Source organism: Callorhinus ursinus, unplaced genomic scaffold (assembly GCF_003265705.2).
Source record: "Callorhinus ursinus isolate GAN/ISIS: 27379988/994484 unplaced genomic scaffold, GSC_fseal_2.0 scaffold78, whole genome shotgun sequence".
Taxonomy (NCBI): Eukaryota; Metazoa; Chordata; class Mammalia; order Carnivora; family Otariidae; genus Callorhinus; species Callorhinus ursinus.
The window spans coordinates 90,333-111,594 of NW_027397140.1; the positions used below are offsets into that span (position 1 = coordinate 90,333).

The following is a 21,262-nucleotide window of genomic DNA, read 5'->3' on the forward strand; positions in this document are numbered from 1 at the left end:
TGAAGGGGGGGAAATCGGAGTGGGAGACAAACCATGAGAGACTATGGACTCCAAGAAACAAACTGAGGGTTTTAGGAGGGGAAAGGGGTGGGGGGATGGGTTAACCCAGTGATGGGTATTAAGGAGGGCACATACTGCAATGAGCACTGGGTGTTATTTGAAAACAGTGAATCATGGAACACTACATCAACAACTAATGATGTACTGTATGGTGACTGACATAACATAACTAACAAATAAATAAATCTTTAAAAAAAATAGTAGTCATAATAATGAACATGATATGCCAGACAAAGCATTCCTTTCCTCACAGCCATGCCAGGTTACCTAATCTACTTAGTAGATTATTTTAATTCCTTTGATTTTTATGTCATTCTTTTTTATTACCTTTAATTCCTCCATAAAAACAGAATTTTTATCAATTATGTGGTTAGTAAAAGCAGAGTAACAGCTGGGTTCTTTCCATAAGAAGAAATTGGTGCCTAGCAACCCCAGGAGGGAGCCAGGGAAAGTTGTTTTTCACCACCAGCAGAAATTCATGAATTTGGTATATTTAATGTCACGGTCTATTACGATTTTTCTTTTTTTTATTGCTCAGACTCGCATTTTTACCCAGAGGGTACCCCTTCATATGACCCTAGTAATCTCAGAGTGTGTCCTTACTTTCAGGACTAGTCAGATGTACAGGCTTGTCCTGTGCACCTCCTGCTTTAGGCTTGTGCATCTTTCCCAGGAGCACTGGTCCCATCTATTTGGTGACTTAAAAAGCCCTTTATCTGCATGCCAGAGTATTCATCAGTATTGGATTGTCAGTACTTCTGGGCTTTCTCAGTGGACAGAGAAATGAAATGTGTAGGAAGAATAATCATAATTTCATATTGATATTTCCAATTTATATTAAAGATTAGTTTTCACTTCTTTGATTTTCCTTTGTATTTCTTCTCTTGAGTGCTTATTAACACACTGACATGACTAATGATTTTTTTATTCTATAATAAATAGTAGTTCCAAAGTGACAATAATAGCAACAAGTCCACTGAGAGTTTAAATTACTGTTTGTGATTGTTTTCTCTTCCTATACTATCAAATCATCAGAATAGTCTATTTCAAAGTCATTTGGAATAATTCTCCATGTGATTATGCCACCAACTTAATATAGGGTCAAGTTCATTTGTTTTAGTTTTCTACTTTTAGGAACTGCTTTTTTCTCCCTTGATTCAACTTTGTTTCTTAATTATATAAACAGCTGTATATTTCTTAAGTTAAAATCATTGGTACAGTGGTACTTCTAGGGAGATCTGTCTTCTATTCCTGTTCCTGCTCCCTTTCCTTTAGGCAACCATTGCATGTTGTACAAAAGGTAGCATGCATTGCCTACTCTGACATTTGGTTTATTTTTCTTATGTTACTAATGTATCTCACACCCACTCCATTTATAAGCTAGAGAGCTTATCCTTACTTCTTTACAGTTGACTGGCTTTCCACTGTATTCTTTTCAATCAGTTGTCCTTTTGGTGGGCATTTGGGTTTCTGTTCTTCTCCTGTGCATATCTGCAATGACTAACTAGTTTCGTACCTCTCACTTCATATTTTTGCCAGTGTAATTTTGGAATATATTCCTATAATGGGATTGCTGGGTAAAAAGGTAAATTTATGTGTAATTCTGCTAGCTGTTCCCAAATTTCTCTTCATATGGCCTGTATTCTTTCTGATTCCCACCAGCAATGTGTAGAGTGGCTTTCTCCACAGCCTCACCAACAGAATATGTTGTCAGACTTTTGGAATTTTGCTAGTCTGATGAGAAACAGTATCTCAGTATAGTTTTCATTTACATTTTTCTGATTATGAGTGAGCTTTATCATCTTTCCATGTTTATTTTTGAAATTTTTTATTGTGAACTATCCATATATTTTGCCACCATTTCTGTTAGTATCAGGTTATTGGTCTCTTATTCTCCATTTTTAGAAGCTATTTATATTATATACATTTCCCAATTCGACATTTGTCTTTTCATTCTGCTTATGGTATAGTAATTTGTTGTTGTTGTTTGGTCATGTAGATTTTTTTAGTTTTATAATTTATCAATCTTTTGTCTTACTACTTCTAGATTTTGAGTTAAGAAAGTTTTACTTCTTTGCAGGTTACAAAGAAATTCACCCATCTTTTATCCTAATACTTGAATAGGTATTTTTACATTTAGATATTGATCTGTTTGGCACTTATCCAGCTAAAAAAGAAATAGATCTAGTTTTATCTTTTTCCAAATGACTAATTGGTTTCCATCACTTCTTTAAAAAGACAATCCATCTTTCCTGCATTTATTTGACATGCCCCTTTATCATTAAGTTTTCATATGTACTTGAGTATCTTTCTAGATTTTCCATTCTGTTTCCCTGTTCTGTTTATTCATGTGCTAATAACATCCTGTTTTAATAATAGGGCTTTCCTGGCTATTCTTGTTTATTTGTCCAAATGTACTTTATTGTCAACTTGTCTAGCCTCACCAAAACAAAAACTTAGATGGTATTTTTATTGAGATTGCATTCTATTCATAGATTTCAGGAGAAATGAGCCACCCCCGGGGACCCCTTCTGCTGTGGCTTCCATATGTTCTAAGCAGCTGTCTGCCTCCTCAGGCTTTCTGAGTCTGGCCCTCGAGTCTCCCTCTCAATTCCAGCATCAGTGCCAGTGCTGCTCCCCTGCCCTGACCAGTATCCGTGCCTTAACAACCCTCCCATATACCTGCTACTCTTTCTGTAATCTCTTTGTGGGCCTCTTGCTTCCCACCTGCCTTTGGCACAGCTTCTCGCTCTACTGCCTTAGTCAGCACTCCTACCTCCGACAGTTCCAGTCCCAGTTAATGGCTTCAGTGACCTGCAGATCAGTACCTTTAGCCTAGGTGCCTACACAGCCAGCAGCTTGTGACTACACTCAAATGTCATGTATCCAAAACTGAGGTCATTGTCTCATCCCAAACAATCTTTTGTCTCTTCTAGTAGAGCACCATTGTTCATCCCAGTGTCCAAAGGCAATGTGGCTCATCCTGGATTCCTTCCTCTGTCCTAGCTCCTACACCTCCCTGGTTGTTCAGTTCTGCCTCCTAGATAACGTTTCCCCTTACCTCTCAGTGCTCACTCAAGAGCTCCTCTCTGACACCTCCTGACTGTCTCTGTGTCTCAGCTTCACTCCCTTCCATTGGACCCCGACAGGGCCACCAGAGTGACTACAGTGGTACCAGCAACTCCCTCCACCAGTTGTGTTCAGGTTCCTCATTGGCTCCTCATAACAGATGGGCTGAGCTCCATCTCATGAGAGGGCAAGTTTTACTATCTGGTTCATTTCCCAGCCTCAATTCTAGTACGTGTACACATACAGACACATCATGTTCTCTCTTCTACCACACTTTCCATTTCAGGAATTTGGAATATTTCTTGTTTGCTGAAGAGCTGTACTCTCCCTGCTTCATAGCTTCCTCCAGTTAGGTGCTCTTCCATTTGCATGGCCTGGCAGTGGCCTGCTCTCCTACAAAGTCCTGCTTGGCCTGAATTGGTGCAGCACCTTGTGTCTGCTCTGGGATATTCTCTGGGCTATGAGCCCCTAGACGGGGAGAAGGGATTGACTTTCTTTCACCCGCTTGGCATGATGACTGACAAATAAGGTATTCAGTAAGTGCCTACTAAGTACTCAGTGGATGCACATAATTTACAAGCTAAAAAAAATTCTGACTAATGCCTGTGACATGGAATGAATTGGCTAATTTATAAGTCACACACTGCTTTCTATCTCTGGTTGTAAGGCTGCCTCCCCACCTCTGTGTTACACTTAAACCTTACATGGTCTGCATCCTGGTTTCATCATTTGATGCCTCTGTGTGGGAGAGTTACATCATTTCCCAGTCCACTGACAGGACTACTCTGAGGATTAAATGAGTAAGGGCAGTTAAGTGTCCATGTGGTGCCTGGTGCAAGAACATTTCCATGCACATTTGTTGCTTCTTTCTATTGAGAGTCACATTCAAACCAGTGTTAGGAAAGAGTGGGTGAAGCAGTGTGTATACACCTTTGCTTTAGAAGCAGACCCCATTGCTATTGATGGACTTGCACACACACTCTCCAGGGCAAAGAGAGCAGTCTCCCTCCACTGCCCTCAGCAGAGGGTCTATCTTCTGAGCCTGTTGCCTGAATTTTATCAGAATTAAGCACCCAGCCTATTACCATTATATCTTCTTCCCTGACTTCTACTTTTTTCCTAACTTACTACATATAAGTGTCTCTTTTCTTTCATAGCTAAACCCATTATTTAAAAACTTTACCCTCTTCTAAAACCAAATTCCTATTCTGGAATATATGCTAGAAAACCTTTATCGAAATATAAAGAGTATTTTTATTTGAGCATAGTACTTTCACAAACTAAAACTGAAATTTCTTTATCTAGTCTGTCTATATCTTATGAAAATGTTGACACAACCAAGAAGAAACTCCCTGTTCATATCTTAGATGGTCTGACCCTGAGCTATAAGGTATGTGCTGATATGTTTTTTAAGAACATTGTTTTCTATTAAAATTACAACATGCAAGTAATAGGTTACTTTCTACTCTAATTTTCTATTTTTGTTTTCATAGATCCCATGGCCTGTGGATATTGTTATAAGTTTGGAATGTCAAAAAATTTATAATCAGGTGTTCCTTCTCTTATTGCAAATAAAGTGGGCAAAATATAGTCTGGATGTTCTACTATTTGGTGGTAAGATTTGTTTTCAACAGATAAATTATAATTGAATTTTAGCCCTGAAATAAAGAAGTGGGTGATCTTTGGTCATTATTTATGTATACACAAGTGCCCAAATAACAAGTATTTATAGCAAAGGTTTTACAGTTGTCAAAATTAACTTCCCTGAATGAAATACCAGGGAATTGTACTGCAGTCAGTCTGAAATATAACAGCTTGATGAGGAATTTAGCCAGAATAAATATTCTTAAATTATGCAGAAAAAATTTTCATGACAAAGTATTTGGACTTGGCATTTATGTTTTAATGATGGTGATAAGGGGAACTTCACTGCTTTACCTTCCAGAGACACTGAAGGCAGGGTCCCTAATGTGCCTCCTGTAGAGTGCCCTTTGCAGGTTGATGACCACATCAGAAGTCCCACCCCTGTACAGTGGCATGGGTGGAATTTGAGTAGATGTTCTTCCCACTGACTCTGCTCTTTCAATCTTGTACAGAACTAGCTAATACTGCTGGAAAACCACAACTCAGAGAAGGACTTTTATGTGAACAAGACACAACTGCTCAGTTTGGACCGCAAAAGGAACCAATAAGACAGCAGATTCATCGTATGTTCCTCTTGAGAGTAAAGCTCATGCACTTTGTGAACAGCTTACACAACTACATCATGACCAGGGTTTGTGTCTGGATTACTTCTGATATATTTATAAGAGCCCACAAAATACTTGTAGACTATAAGTATGAAAATAACACATATAAAATATTTGATCATAAATATTGGCAGTGGGGGGAAGTGTTTTTTTAAACATGCCAGAGCACGTGTATCCAGAGAGTCCCTCCTGTCCAGCAGCCTCTTGGGATGGGCGTACCCAGAGCTCCTCTTCTGGAATTGCCTTCAGAACTTGCAGTATAGACTTTTAAACTATCAGTGGTGACAGATCTGTCCCTGGAAAATGGCTTCAAATTTTAGTAACAGCCAAAAATCTGTCAGGCTAGTGTGTGTAAGGAGGAAGATGCAGCCGGATTATATATTTTTTCTTAGAAACAAGAAGCAACCCATTATGAAGTAAATGAAACTGCTTTTCTTATACATCTTAAAACCAGATCTAGAGGAAGTCTGGAAGAGGAGTTCAGATATTTGAACAATAGCAGTATTCTTGGAAGACAGTACTCATTTGGGATTTAAAATGGTTGCTTTAAAAAAAACTCATTTGTATACAAGTTCTAAAACTCATTTTATTTGGAAGAAGTGAGCCTTTAAAGCCTGTGTTTTAGACATGATGCATGTGGCAGAGGTGCTTTCTGCTTACCATGCATTGGCTTTCAGAGGCAGTCTTAAACCCTTAATTATTGAGAGCAAATGGTAGGAAGTTAAGTTTTTGCTTGTTTCTTGTTTTCTAGTTAAAGTATGTCTATGCTCCTTTTAAAGAAAGATCATTATAAAAACATTGGAACTTATAAAAACATGTAAGTTCAATTTACCTGATAATTAAACAAAACAAAACCAATGCATTTTGTATGTGATTTGATGTATTTGCCCCTCCCCACCAGGAATAGTCTGTTGGTCCAAAGTAAGGCATTCATTTACTGTGCAAATGGATTTCCTAAAGAACTGTCCCCACCATTATTCTAGGATAAGAATGTCAGACTTTAAAGCATGTACTTTGTAAATTTTACAGATGTAATTACTGAAGAAAGAATTTGAGAGGAGTAGAAGAGGTTGGTAAAAAGTTTTGTGTCTAGCATTCAAGTCCTCAAAGAAGTCTGCTAATTAAACTTTTCATCTTTCTCTTCAAGATTCTTCACAGTACAGGGCTGGAGTTTCAACATCAAGTTGAAGAAGCCAAGGATTTAGATCAATTGATTAAGATTCATTATAGATACTTGTCAACCATCCATGATCGATGTTTGCTGAGAGAAAAGGTATGTGAAATGTCATCTGCAGATTTGGCCACCTAGATTTTATACTTACTAAGCAAAATATTCTATAAGGAATGACCAAATCAAATAAAGTTACAAATTTGTGCCATATTACTAGAAATTATATCTAAGAGAAATAGATGAGAACTGTATTATGATCATCTGCACCCTTTACTGCACTTGGATTCAATTGGAAAATTGTGTCTGCAGTTGTGGAATAATAGTGCTTTAGTCAGGAAGTGCATCCAGCTTAGTGAGATTGTATGGGATTAAGTCAATTTACAGCCATTGGACTACTTCCTCCCTTTTGTTGGTGAATTCAAATAACCATCCTAGGAAATGGTGACTTGCTCTGTTGGTCAGACTTTGCTGCTAATACTCCCTATGTCACAGTGCATTAGATGGGTGGCCTAATTCCAAGTGCACTTATTCACAGCCTAGCACCTTTCCATATTATATTGAAGGCTGTCATTGCATTGATGAACTTTTTTTGTGACTCATGTAGATTAAATAAAAGTGTTGGTGTCAGTGTCCAAACATAGTTACAGAGCCTGTATTCTGTCTGTGGCTTTAATCTGCAGGTCAGTTTTGTGAAAGAAGCCATCATGAAGGTATTGAATTTGGCTCTCATGTTTGCAGATGGTTGGCAAGCAGGTCTGGGGGCATGGCAGTAAGTATGTAGCTTGTGGAACCTCTGCATTGTGACCATTTCAGCTTTCCTTTTAAAACTGGCTTTTAATGTAAAAGAATGACTGCTTTTCTGTGAGGGCTCACTGAAGAGTGGGGGGCACAAACTTTCAGCTCTGGGCTAGAGAGTGGGGCGCCACCATTTTCATCCTCCCCCCCATTGGTACTGAAAGCCATCAGGGAGCAAAACAGCACCACGAAGTGGAATCCGGAGCCACTAACACTGAGCTTGGCCCCCTGACAAGGAAGGTGCAATTTCCCACCACAAGGGCACCGGAGAATCAGCACAACAGGCCCCTCCCCCAGAAGACCAGCAGGAACAACCAACGAGCACCAAATTTACCTATCATACAGAACTGCAAAACTTCAGCTCTTGGGGAAAACAGTATATAGCATTTGCAGTTGTTTTATTATTCTTTAGTCTTTCAGTTTTATTTTTTCTCTGTTTTCTTATTTTTTCAATTCTTTTTTTTATTTTTATATATACATTATATATATGCTTTCTATTCATTGTATATTTTATATACTTTATTTTATATATATATATATGTTTTCCTTTCTTTCCTATTTTGAAATCTAGTTTCTTTTAACAAGCAGAGCAAAATAAATCCAGAATCTAGTATTTTGTTTCGTTCAGTTCATTGTGGTTTGATTTTTTATTTTGTCTTGATTTTGTTTTCTTCTGGTTTGTTTTGTTATTTTTTTCTGTTGTTCTTGTTGGTATTTTGTCTTTTCTCTTTCTTCTGTTCTTTTCTGGACATAATGACCAGATGGAGAAATTCACCATGAAAGAAAGAACAGGGGGTAGCACTCAATGCCAGGGATTTAAATATGGATACAACTAAGATGTCTGAACTAGAATTTAAAGTGATTATAAAGATACTGTCTGGGCTTGAAAAAACCATAGAAGACACTACAAAATCCCTTAATGGAGAAATAAAAACTAAAATCTAATCAGGACAAAATAAAAAATGATATTACTGAGATGCAGTCAAAAATGGAGGCTCTAATGAGGATGAATGAGGCAGGGGAGAGAGTCAGTGTTATAGGAGACAAAATGATGGAAAATAAAGAAGCGAAAAGAAGAAAGACAACTACTGGATCACAAAGGGAGACTGTAAGAAGTTAGCGATTCCATAAAGCAAAATAATATCTGGATAAGAGGGGGTCACAGAAAATGGAGAGAGGGGCAGAAGGTTTATTTGAACAAACTATAGCTGAGAACTTCCCTAATCTGGGGAAGGAAACAAACGTTCAAATCCAGAAAGAACAGAGAGCCCCACCCTCAAAATCAATAAAAATAGGTCAACCCCTCAACATATAATAGTGAAGCCTGCAAATTTCAGAAATAGAGAATCCTGAAAGCCACTTGGGACAAGAGGTCTTGAACCTGCACGGGTAGAAACATAAGGCTGGCAGCAAACCTGGCCACAGAGACCTGGCAGTCCAGAAAGGACTGGCATGATATATTCAAGGTGCTAAATGGGAAAAATATGCTGCCAATAATACTTTATCCAGCAAGGCTGTCATTCAGAATAGAGGAGAAATAAAGAGTTTCCAGGAAAACAAAAACCAAAGGAATTTGTGAACACTAAACCAGCCCTGCAAGAAATATTAAAGGGAATCCTTTGAGCAAAGAGAGAGCCCAAAAGTAACGAAGACCGAAAAGTAACAGAGGCAATCTACAGGAACAGTGACTTTACAAGTAATACAATGACACTAAATTCGTATCTTTCAATAATTACTCTGAATGTAAATGGGCTAAATGCTCCAATCAAAAGACATAGGGTAGCACTGGGTGTTATGCACAAACAATGAATCATGGAACACTACATAAAGAACTAATGATGTAATGTATGGTGATTAACATAATAAAAAATTTTAAAAAAAGACATAGGGTATCAGAATGTATTAAGAAAAAAAAAAAAGACCTATCAATATGCTGCTTAAAAGACACTCATTTTAGATCCAGCAACACCTACAGATTGAAAGTGAGGGGGTGGAGAACCATTTATCATGCTAATGGGCATAAAAAAAAAGCCAGAGTAGTCATCCCTAGACAAACTAGATTTTAAATCCAAGACTGTAATAAGAGATAAAGAAGGACACTATATCATAATTAAATGGTCTATCCAACAGGAAGATGGAACAGTTGTAAATATTTATGCTCCTAATTTCTTCCAGATGGCCCAATTTGTTGCCATATAGTTGCTCATAATATTCTAATTGTTTGTATTTTTTGGTGTTGGTTCTGATTTCTCCTCTTTCATTCATGATTTTATTGATTTGGGTCCTTTCTCTTTTCTTTTTGATAATCTGGCTAGGGGTTTATTGATCTTATTAATTCTTCCAAAGAACCAGCTACTAGTTTCATTATCTGTTCTATTGTTTGTTTTTATTTCTGTGATTTCTGCTCTAATCTTTATTGCTGGATTTAGGCTTTATTTGCTGTTCTTTTCCCAGCTCCTTTAGGTTTAAGGTTAGGTTCTGTATTTGAGACTTTCCTTGCTTCCCGAGGAAGGCTTGTATTGCTATATACTTCCCTTTTACAATCAGCTTAGTCAGTTAAGCATCTGCCTTCAGCTCAGGTCATGATCCCAGGGTCCTGGGATGGAGTCCCACATCAGGCTCCTTGCTCAGTGGGGAGCCTGCTTCTCCCTCTGCCTGCTCCCACTGCTTGTGCTCTCTCTCTCTCTCTCTCCTGACAAATAAATAAAATCTTATAAAAAAAAAAAAAACTTACCAACTCAACACCCAAAAAACAATCCAGTCAAGAAATGGGCAGAAGACATGAACAGCCTTTCTCCAAAGAAGACATACAAATCACCAACAGACACAGGAAAAAATGCTCAACATCACTCAGCATCAGGGAGCTACAAATCAAAACCACAATGAGATACCACCTCACACCAGGCAGAATGGATAAAATTAACAACTCAGGAAAGAACAGGTACTGGCAAGAATGTGGAGAAAGGGGAACCCTCTTACATTGGTGGGAGTGCAAACCAGTGCAGACACTCTGGAAAACAGTATGGAGGTTCCTCAGAAAGTTAAAATAGAGCTACCCTATGACCCAGCAATTGCACCACTATGTATTTATCCATAGGGTACAAACATAGTGATTCGAAGGGGCACATGCACCCCAATGTTTATGGCCCCAATGTCCACAATAGCCAAAATATGGAAAGAGCCCAGATGGCCAGTGACATGAATGAGTAAAGAAGATGTGTATGTATGTATGGGTATACACACACACACACACACACACACACACACACACACACACACACACACACACACAGTGGTATATTACTCAGCCATCAAAAAGAATGAAATCTTGCCATTTGCAATGACATGTGGATGGAACTAGAGGGGATTATGCTAAGTGAAATAAGTCAGTCAGAGAAAGACAAATACCATATGATTTCACTCACATGTGGAATTTAAGAAACAAAACATGAACATAGGGGAAGCGAAGGAAAAAATAAGAGGAAAACAGAGAGGGAGGCAAACCATAAGAGACTCTTAACTATAGGGAACAAATTGAGGGTTGCTGGAGGGGAGGTGGGTTTAGGGATGGGGTAACTGGGTGATGGGCATTAAGGAAAGCACTTGAAGGAGAGCAGTGAGTGATATATATGCAATTGAAGAATCACCAGTTCTACCACAGAAACTAATAATACAGGATATGTTAATTAAATTCAATTTAAATTTTAAAAAAATTTTAAACTGGCTTTATTCTCGAAACCCTTTTTTATAAAGTATATTCTGGGAGCCTTTTTACATCTTGGCAATATATTACATATCACTTACATTAAGGGAAGAGTTGAAGTTTTTCACTTTAATAGGCAGCATTAAAAGTGTGCCGTTCTTTTATGAGTTGTAAAACAAGAAGAAATACCTGAAAATTTTAATTGGAACAAGTAAATATTCTTAGATTGCATTCATGTTTACTTGTATAGGTTTTGTTAATTATGAACACTTTCAAACATACACACAAGTAGAGAGAACTGCATAACAAACTCTTGGTGCCCACCCCTATTCATAACTTGCTAAATTATTTTAAGGCAAATTCTGGATGTCTCGGTAGACTATTGTCCAGAATCATGTAGAAAGACAGATGCTGTGAAGTCAGAGGACAGTTTTTGAGCCAGGAGCTTGCTCTTCATATCTAGAATACCATCCTGTACTGTAAACCTGAATGTACAGTTCAGTAATTTGATCCTGTCTTCTTCATAAAATTAATGTAATGATAATGCCTCTGTTACTTCCCTAAAATAAAAATGCAAGTCTCATTGACCAGACTTTTGGAATAATAGCTTGTACTTGTCAGTAAGGAGGTGAGAATTCATGATAGTGCTAATCAAAATTAAAATCTTAATCTATGGCTGTATCAGAATACTCTGAATGAAGATACTAAGTGTAGTTTAGAATTCTTAATGGCAGTATGAAAATAAAAGTCTTACTTGCTTTGTTAGGGCTGTCGCAAAGTATGTAAAGCACATTTTTCTTTCCATACCACTGTGAGGTGGAGGAGAAAATAACACTGCTGCATATGCTTGGCTAAAATTGAATTGTTTCAGTTTCTTCAACAAGTAAATTGTGAGAAAAATAACAGGGAGTGAGGAGGACTTCAGAAGAATTATCAGCCATTATAATTTATGGAAATTAATTGACCCTGATTCAGACTTACAGCAGAAGAGTGAAAATTTTCAAAAGCAACATGAATTTTGAACACTGCTTATTTGATGATATTAAAAAATCATTGTTAAATATTTTCAAGTAAATAGTGTTGTGGCTCTGTTTTAAAAGGAGTCTTTATCTTTAATGTATACACACTGAAATATTTATGACAGAAGGGCTATGATGTCTCAAATTTGCCTAAATATGGTGGGGCTGGGCTGTGCACAGGGCCTCTTGGCAGTAGATGACTGCTGAAGCTGGATGTGGGTGTGTGAGTGTCCTCTGTGCTCTCTTCTATGTATGTTCCATATTGCCCATAATAAAGTTTTTGTTTTTTTAAGATTTTATTTTTATATAACATTTTATTAATTCAATTAGGTAACATATGGTGTATCATTAGTTGTAGATGTAGAGTTCTATAATTGATCAGTTGCGTACAACACCCAGTGCTCATTACATAAGTGCCGTCTTAATGCCCATCCCCCAGTTACCGCATCCCCCCACCCACCTCCCCTCCAGCAACCCTCAGTTTGTTCCCTATAGTTAAGAGTCTCTTACGATTTGTCTCCCTCTGATTTCTTATTTGATTTTTCCCTCTCATTTTTTAATAATTTTAAAATGTAGGCTTTTATATCTTTAATGTATTTGTTTCAAAAAGAAGATATACAAATGAAAAATACAGAAATGTGTAATGGAAAAGAGAACATCCCCAGCCATCCCAGCTTCGGAACCCAGTATCATCCAAAAAGAGCACAGTTTTATGTCCTAATGACTTTTTCCTTCAAATATTTGGAAAGCTTGTATTTTAAAGTAGGGCAGGAAATTTTATATTTCATTATCTTAAGACTTAGGACATTAAACTGAAGTATATTTGAAATTACTCCAAATATATTTTGTAGCCTACCCATTAACCCTTTATATACTTATTAATTGAAATTTATTTTCTTTCCTAGAATGGAATCTATAGAGAAAATGGAGTCTGATTTTAAAAACTGCCATATGTTTCTTGTAACCATTTTAAACAAAGCTGTCTGCAGAGGATCCTTTCCCCATTGTGAGTATACCATGTTAAATTATTACTGCTTTTATGTTTTCTTGTAGCTAAGTCTACTGTTACTGTTTTGGTACTAATCTCATAAAGAATTAGAATTCTTCACCTTTTTAAACCTGGAAAATCCTTCAGCAGTTGTGCCATACTTTGACTTGCTTTTTCAGAATTACAATGTGGTGAGTGAATATCAGATGTAAAACACTGAGACTAAAGATACTGCTTTTTAGTATATGATTTGTTACACCAGTGGATTTCTAGAACTATTATTAAATAAAGCTGATGGCAGAGTAGATCTCAGTCATACTTTACTATTATGTGTAGCTTTTGTAATTATTCCTTTTCAAAAGATAAGCATTGTTTTGGGGTGGGTTTTGGGGGTTTTTTTTTTTTGGCAGTTTCAAAAACTCCTGTACCCCCTGTAACATGTGTAACAGTTCAAAATACCATGTGAGGCAGACAAGTCTGTGGATTGAGTCACAGGGAGAAGATTTTTTAAGTGTGCAGGGTTAATCTCTTCCCTTTTTCTGCATATTCTAATTGTGATGTACTAATTAAGAATAGCTGAACATTTTAAAAAACACTATGTTAGAAATGTGTTAGAGGAAACATTGACTTATTTGTCCATTTTTGCTTTGGGTGATTGTTATGCAAATAGGATCCATTCATAGGTTAGAACATAGCATTTTGTTATGAATTGACTCCAGATTCTAAGACATAGGGGACAACTGTGATTTGTTCAGTGAAATGCCAGATGTTTTGTTTTCAACATTAATCTGAAATACAAAATAAATCCTGCTTTTCCAATTTGTATTTAATAAACCAATTATCATCTTTATTTACATTTAAAATAATCAATTAAAAATTAGAAAGTCATTAAATACTTTCGGTTCTGAAATTATTAAAGCCTTATTTTCAAATATTTAAGCCTATTTTTTAACCTTATTTTTATTCTTCCAACAGTGGAATCTCTCGCACTGTCACTCATGGCTGGCATGGAACAAAGTTAAATATCTTTAATGTGGTAAATACACAAGAGTTGATCTTTATACATAAATAATTCCACCACATGCAGCTGAGAAACCAGAATCTCTATTTTGGTTCATTTTAAAAACTGTTGTCTACTGTCTAGACAAGTACATTTGTAGGTGTTTTCTTTGGATATTATTGGATAGTATATAAGGTTATGTGTGTAAAATTATATCAATAAAGCAAAATGTATATAATCTGTTTATACTTATATTTCCTACTGTAAGATACATTTATAGTATTGATACCTTTAAATGTGAATTATGTCATTTTTGGAAACGCAGTTAGTAGTATTAAAAAGAAAGCATTTTAAATTCTAGTCTCCTTTTGCTTGGTCATAGAAACTTTTATATAGTTTTTCTTTGTTTCTGTTTTTATTTTTTTAGGTCTTATTTAAATTCAAGTAGGTTAACATACACTGTATTATTAATATCAGGAGTAGAACTTAGTGATTCATCACTTGCATATAACACCCACTGCTCTACTTCAAGTGCTTTCCTTAATGCCCATCACCCAGTTACCCCATCCCTAAACCCACCTCCCCTCCAGCAACCCTCAGTTTGTTCCCTGTAGTTAAGAGTCTCTTATGGTTTGCCTCCCTCTCTGTTTTCCTCTTATTTTGTTTTTCCTTCCCTTCCCCTGTGTTCATCTGTTTTGATTCTTAAATTCCACATATGAGTGAAATCATATGGTATTTGTCTTTCTCTGACTGACTTATTTCACTTAGAATAATCCCCCCCTAGTTCCATCTACATGTCATTGCAAATGGCAAGATTTCTTTTTTTTTTAATTTTTTATTGTTATGTTAATCACCATACATTACATCATTAGTTTTTGATGTAGCGTTCCATGATTCATTGTTTATGCATAACACCCAGTGCTCCACGCAGAATGTGCCCTCTTTAATACCCATCACCAGGCTAACCCATCCCCCATCCCCCGTCCCTCTAGCACCCTCAGTTTGTTTTTCAGAGTCCGTAGTCTCTCATGGTTCATCTCCCCCTCCGGCTTATTCCCGACTTACTGCCCTTCATTCTTCCCCTCCTGCTATCTTCTTCTTCATTTTTTTTTTCTTAACATATATTGCATTATTTGTTTCAGAAGTACAGATCTGTGATTCAAGATTTCATTCTTTTTGATGGCTGAGTAATATACCACTGTGTGTGTGTGTGTGTGTGTGTGTGTGTGTGTGTACACACCACATCTTCTTTACTCAGTCATCTGTTAAGGGACATCTGGGCTTTTTCCATATTTTGGCTATTGTGGACATTACTGCTATAAACATTGGGGTGCATGTGCCCCTTTGAATCACTATGTTTGTACCCTTTGGATAAATACACAGTGGTGCAATTGCTGGGTCATAGGGTAGCTCTATTTTAACTTTTTGAGGAACCTCCATACTGTTTTCCAGAGTGTCTACACCGATTTGCACTTCCCCTTTCTCCACATCCTTGCCAACATCTCTTCTTTCCTGAGTTGTGATTTTAGCCATTCTAACCAGCTCTTAGTTTCATTGATCTGTTCTACTGTTTTTTGTTGTATATATATATTTTAAAGACTTTATTGGGCGTCTGGGTGGCTCAGTCGTTAAGCATCTGCCTTCAGCTCAGGTCATGATCCCAGGGTCCTGGGATCGAGTCCCACATCGGGCTTCCCGCTCAGCGGGAAGCCTGCTTCTCCCTATCCCACTCCCCCTGCTTGTGTTCTCTCTCTCTCTCTCTCTCTCTCTCTCTCTGTTGAAAAATAAATAAAATCTTTAAAAAAAAAAAAAGAAAAGACTTACTTATTTGACAGACCAAGGGAACACAAACAGGGGGAGTGGGAGAGGGAGAAGCAGGCTTCCTGTGGAGCAGGGAGCCCAATGCGGGGCTCGATCCCAGGACCCTGAGATCATGACCTGAGCCAAAGGCAGATGCTTAACGACTGAGCCACCCAGGCGCCCCCCTTTTTTTTTAAGATTTTATTTTATTTTTTAACATTCATTTATATATTTATTTGAGAGAGAAAGCACAGTGGGGAGGGGCAGAGAGAGAGTCTTAAGCAGACTCCTCACTGAGCACAAAGCCCAATGCAGGGCTCAACCTCAAGATCCTGAGATCACGACCTTAGCCTAAACCAAGAGTCAGACGCTTAACTGTGCCACCCAGGTGCACTTATATATAATTTATTTCTACTCTATATTATTTTCCTTCTGGCTTTAGGCTTTATTTGCTGTTCCTTTTCTAGCTCCTGAAGGTGTAAGGTTAGGTAGTGTTTGAGACTGTTCTTGTTTCTTGAGGTGGGCATGTATTACAATATACTTACCTCTTAGGGCCACCTTTGCTGCATCCCAGAAGTTTTGGACTGTCGTGTTTTCATTCTCATTTGCTTCCATGTATTTTTTTATTTCTTCTTTAATTTCCTGGTTTACCCATTCATTCATTATAATATGTTCTTTAATCTTCATACATTTGTGGTCTTTCCAAATTTTTTCTTGTGGTTGACTTGAAGTTTCATAATGTTGTGAACTGAAAATATGCATGATATAATCTTGATCTTTTTATACTCATGGAGTCCTGATTTGTGACCCAGGGTGTGATCTATTCTGGAGAATGTTCCATGTGCACTTGAAAAGAATGTGTTTTCCTCTGCTTTAGGATGAAATGTTCTGAATATATCTATTAAGTCCATCTGGTCCAGTGTGTCACTCAAAGCCATTGTTTCCTTGTTGATTTTCTAGATGATCTGTCTATTGCCATGAGTGGTGTTAAAATCCTCTACTAGGGGCGCCTGGGTAGCTCAGCTGGTTAAGCGGCTGCCTTCAGCTCGGGTCATGATCTCAGGGTCCTGGGATCGAGCCCCGCATCAGGCTCCCTGCTCTGCCTCAGCGGGAGGCCTGCTTCTCCCTCTCCCACTCACCCCGCTGGTGTTCCCTCTCACTGTCTCTCTGTCAAATAAATAAAATCTTTAAAAATAAATAAATAAAAGAGCCAACTTTAAAAAAAAATAAAATAAAATAAAATAAAATCCTCTACTATTTCTGTATTATTATTATCAATGAGTTTCTTTATGTTTGTTATTAATTGATTTATATATTTGGGAGCACCGAAGTTGGAGCATAAATATTTATAATTAGATCTTCTTGATGGATAAACCCCTTAATTATAGTGCCCTTCTTCATCTCTTTTTACAGTCTTTGGTTTAAAATGTAGTCTGTCTTTTATAAGTATGGCTACTCTGGCTTTCTTTTGATGGCCATTAACATGATAAATAGTTCTCCAGCCCCTCAGTTTCAATCTGCGGGTGTCTTTAGGTCTAAAATGAATCTCTTATAGGCAGCATATAGATAGGTCTTGTTGTTTATTCATTCTGATACCCTATATCTTTTGTTTGGAGCATTTAGTCCATTTCACACTCAGAGTGATTATTGAAAGATACGAATTCAGTGCTGATGGGCAGAGGTGGGAGGGGTGCAGTGGGGGGAATGGTGTTGCCCCACTCTTCTTGACCCCTGAGCAGTGAGTTCGCACCTGCCACTCTTCAGGAAGCTCTCACAAAAGATCAAACAATCACCTCTCTTGTGTCCCCAGCTTCTGTCAGGTCCCTGCCTGCATCCAAGCTGTCTGCCTGCTAGGTGGTACAGTACTCCTGTGTTTTATCTCAGGCGTGGGGCTGGGTTTCAAAACTCCAAATTTTAGACATCCCTGAGGGGCAGACCCATGCTGATCCTCTGGGGGAGGGTCTCCCCACGCTTTTGCCATTTGCTGGTTTGTCCCAGAAATCAGTTGTATGATAGCACAGCAGTTTGGAGTTTATGGTAGAGATCAGCAAAAAGCACCATGGCTTGCTGTCCTTCGCTGGTGTCTTTGTTCCTCTGCAAGGGAACAGGGCAGCTCAGTGGTGCCCATGAGGTCTTTTGTCCCTGGAGCGGTTGTGCCCCCTCTCCCAAATGTGCTCCAAGCAGGGGAATGGTTTCTCCCCATGTAACCAAGGGGATCCTGAGACCACACTGCCTGCTCCTATGCTTCCACCCTCCTTTCCCACCAGAGCACCGCCAAGCCCACCAGGCACAACCCTGGTGATGGCACGGACCTCCAAAACTTCAGACTTTGTCCTCCACTGCTTATCAATGCTTGCGGTAAGCAGCCCCTTTCCTTTTCCCAGGCAGTGGTTTTGGGGAAGAGTTTTTCTTGTGCAATATCTGCAGGCTGATTCACTGTGTGTGTGTGTGTGTGTGTGTGTGTGTGTGTGTCTGTCTGTCTGTCTTTCTCCACTCTCCGTGATCAGGGCTCCCTCCCCATTACAGCAGCCTCAGTTCTTTTCTCCCCCAAATCAACTCTCCATAACTCCTACCTTCCATGATGGGGTCGATTTTGCTTCCTCCTGTGCAGTTTTGCTCTCTCAATCCTCAGATCAATTTCTTAGGTGTTCAAAATGATTTGATACTTATCTAGTTGTGTTCAAGGGATGAGGCAAGCTTAGGGGCCACCCCACTCCTCTACCATCTTAACTCATCCCTGCAAAGGGGTTTTTAAATTGACTTTTCTTTTAATTTGACATCTGGCTAAAATAAACAAAGGATATATATAAAGGATAGGGCTTCAGATAATCAAATTGCCATTTAGGATGTATTATAATGAGCATGGACATTCCTATCTCTGATTGTGAAAATGACAAGGTATAATTAATTTATTGAAGATAAATATGCCCTTCTTGTTTACGATGTATTTGTTTCTTTTTTTTTTAATTTATTTATTAGACAGAGAGGGAGAGACTACAAGCACGGGGAACATCAGAGGGAGAGAGAGAGAGGCAGGCTCACCCGCTGAGCAGGGAGCCCCATGCGGGGCTCGATCCTGGCACCCCAGGATCAAGACCTGAGCCGAAGGCAGATGCTTAACGACTGAGCCACCCAGGCGCCCCTGATGTATTTGTTTCTTATTTGTCCTCTTCACTGCACTATGAGATCCTTGGGAACAGGCCTGTATCTGACCATGTTATGGTCAGCATCTGTCATGGATCAAGGTGTACAGGAAGTGCGCAGTGTGTTGAATGAGTGAATACCTAGCACAATGAAAAATGGGTTATCTGTGTCATGAACCTGTACATCCTCATATAAACCAGAATCAGAACTACATGTTGTATTCTAGCATATGAGAAGAAATGCAATTATGCTCTTATTTTTGTTTGTTTGCTTTTACAAATCAGGTCAGATTCTTTGCATTCAATTAGGACACTGTATTGAACTTCAGTTTGAATTAAGTTTTCCATTTACTAGATTGTAAATTGACTTTCTCTTTTTATTTTTTAATTTTTTAAACTTTTATTTTTAAGTAATCTTTACACCCAACATGGGACTCAAACTTAACAACCCCAAGATCAAGAGTCCCATGCTCTACCAACTGAGCCAGACAGGTATCTCTACTTTATATTTTTAAAGTCAAGTTTATTGAGGTAACGCTTGGAGTAAAAGTTAATCTTTTTAGATATGCAGTTCTGTGAATCCTGATGCACCCACTACTCCAGTCAAAATAGAGAACAGTTTTATCATCTCCAGAAGTGTCACATGCCCCTTTGTGTCAGTCTCCTCCCTTGAGCCCCAGCCGCTGGCAACAACTTAATCTGTTCTATGTCCTATGATGTTGTCTTTTCCAGAATATCATATAAAAGAAGTCATATATTATGTAACCATTTGAGGATGTATTAACCTAACACTGTTTTTGAGATTCACCCACGTTGTTAACAAGTTTATGTCTTCTCATTACTGAATTGTAGTTTGTTGTATGAACTGACACCATTTATTCATAGACCAAGTGATGGACATGTGGATGGTCTCTTGCTTTTGATCCTTATGAATAGAGCTGCTATAAACATTTATGTACAGGTTTTTGTGTGAACATAATTTTATTCCTCTTGGGTAAATGCCTGGGGCTGGGATTGCTAGGACATGATAAGTATATGTTTAATATTATAGAAAAACTTTTGCCAAAGTGGTTATACCATTCTGTATTCCCACCAGCAACGTATGAAAATTCCAGTTGTTCTACATCCATGTCAGTTCTTGATATAATCAGTTTCTTGTTTTGCCACTTTAATAGGTGTGTAAATGGTATGCAATTGGGCCGAATTTTTTAAATCTATTTTTTAGTAATCTTTACACCCAGTGTGGAGCTTGAATTCACAACCCTGAGATTAAGAGTTGCGGGGAGGGTGGCATGGCAGAGGAGTAGGGGAACTCTATTCCAACCGGTCCCCGGAATTGAGCTGGATATCTACCAGACCACTCTGAACCCGACAAAATCAGCTTGAGATGTAAGAAGATAGATCTGGATCTCTACAAACAGACTATCGCAGGGGGTTGGTTTCAAGGTAGGAAGCAGGGAGCCATGATTCCATGGGCAGATATCAGACAATAAATGGAAGGGGGAGGGAGCCTGGACATTGGGATCTGACACCGCCGGACAGAAACCCTGAGCAGTGGACCTCGGGTGCGAACTTGGAGCAGCTGACGGTTTTAGAAGCACAAAGTGCAGAGATGTGCCCCGACCTAGAGGCGAGGACTGGGAGCGCTTCTGAGGGGCACACAACCCACGACACCGCAGTTGATAGCAGCACAGACAAACGGAGATAGTGTGTCCTGGAGAGCTCGCTGAAGAACAGACTGCAATCTCTCTGCTCTAAGACAGAGGGTTAGAAACGGTCTCTTCTCTGACTCTCAGATGAGACCAAGCTCAAGTTCAAACAAGCTTTGAACAGAAAGCCACCAGGGAAAGATGCCAGAAAACAAAAGCCCCCCAAAACCGGTTTCCACTGAGCCCATCCCCCCCCCACGGGGGGCAGGACAACTCTACCGAAACAGGATTGCCTGAGTAACAGTGTAGCACGCTCCTCCCCCAGAAGACAGGCTGGGAAAACAAGAGGCCAGCAACTCTAAGGTCCCTATAAAACAGGTGCATCTTCCTTGGGTTGTGGTCAATAATTTGGACTCTATACATTCCCTTAACCACTCCTCAATAGAATGACTATGAGGAGGAACCTCCAAAATAGGAAAGACTCAGAGACTATGACTTATGCTACAGATTTACAAATAGATTCAGATATAACCAAGATGTCGGAGATGGAATTCAGGCTAGCAATTGTGAAGAAAATAGCTAGAATGGAGAGATCAATTAATGGCAACATAGAGTC

At 38.6% G+C, this 21,262-nt stretch overlaps 1 protein-coding gene across 3 annotated transcripts in view; it reads left to right on the forward strand.

The window, feature by feature from the left end:
- TUBGCP5 (tubulin gamma complex component 5) overlaps nucleotides 1–20,182 on the forward strand; it is a 101,917-nt gene extending 81,735 nt beyond the window's left edge. For 2 of the 3 annotated variants that reach the window (XM_025852094.2, XM_025852096.2), the window contains exons 17-23: nucleotides 4,435–4,519; nucleotides 4,623–4,743; nucleotides 5,226–5,404; nucleotides 6,526–6,651; nucleotides 7,230–7,318; nucleotides 12,972–13,072; nucleotides 14,030–14,418. In XM_025852094.2, the coding sequence (XP_025707879.1) occupies nucleotides 4,435–4,519; nucleotides 4,623–4,743; nucleotides 5,226–5,404; nucleotides 6,526–6,651; nucleotides 7,230–7,318; nucleotides 12,972–13,072; nucleotides 14,030–14,076 (748 nt within the window). In that variant the 3' untranslated portion in view covers nucleotides 14,077–14,418. Of the gene's footprint in view, nucleotides 1–4,434; nucleotides 4,520–4,622; nucleotides 4,744–5,225; nucleotides 5,405–6,525; nucleotides 6,652–7,229; nucleotides 7,319–12,971; nucleotides 13,073–14,029; nucleotides 14,419–18,833 lie in introns of those variants that run through there. The other variant, XM_025852095.2, reaches the window with a different exon arrangement.
- The last annotated feature ends 1,080 nt before the right edge of the window (nucleotides 20,183–21,262 follow it).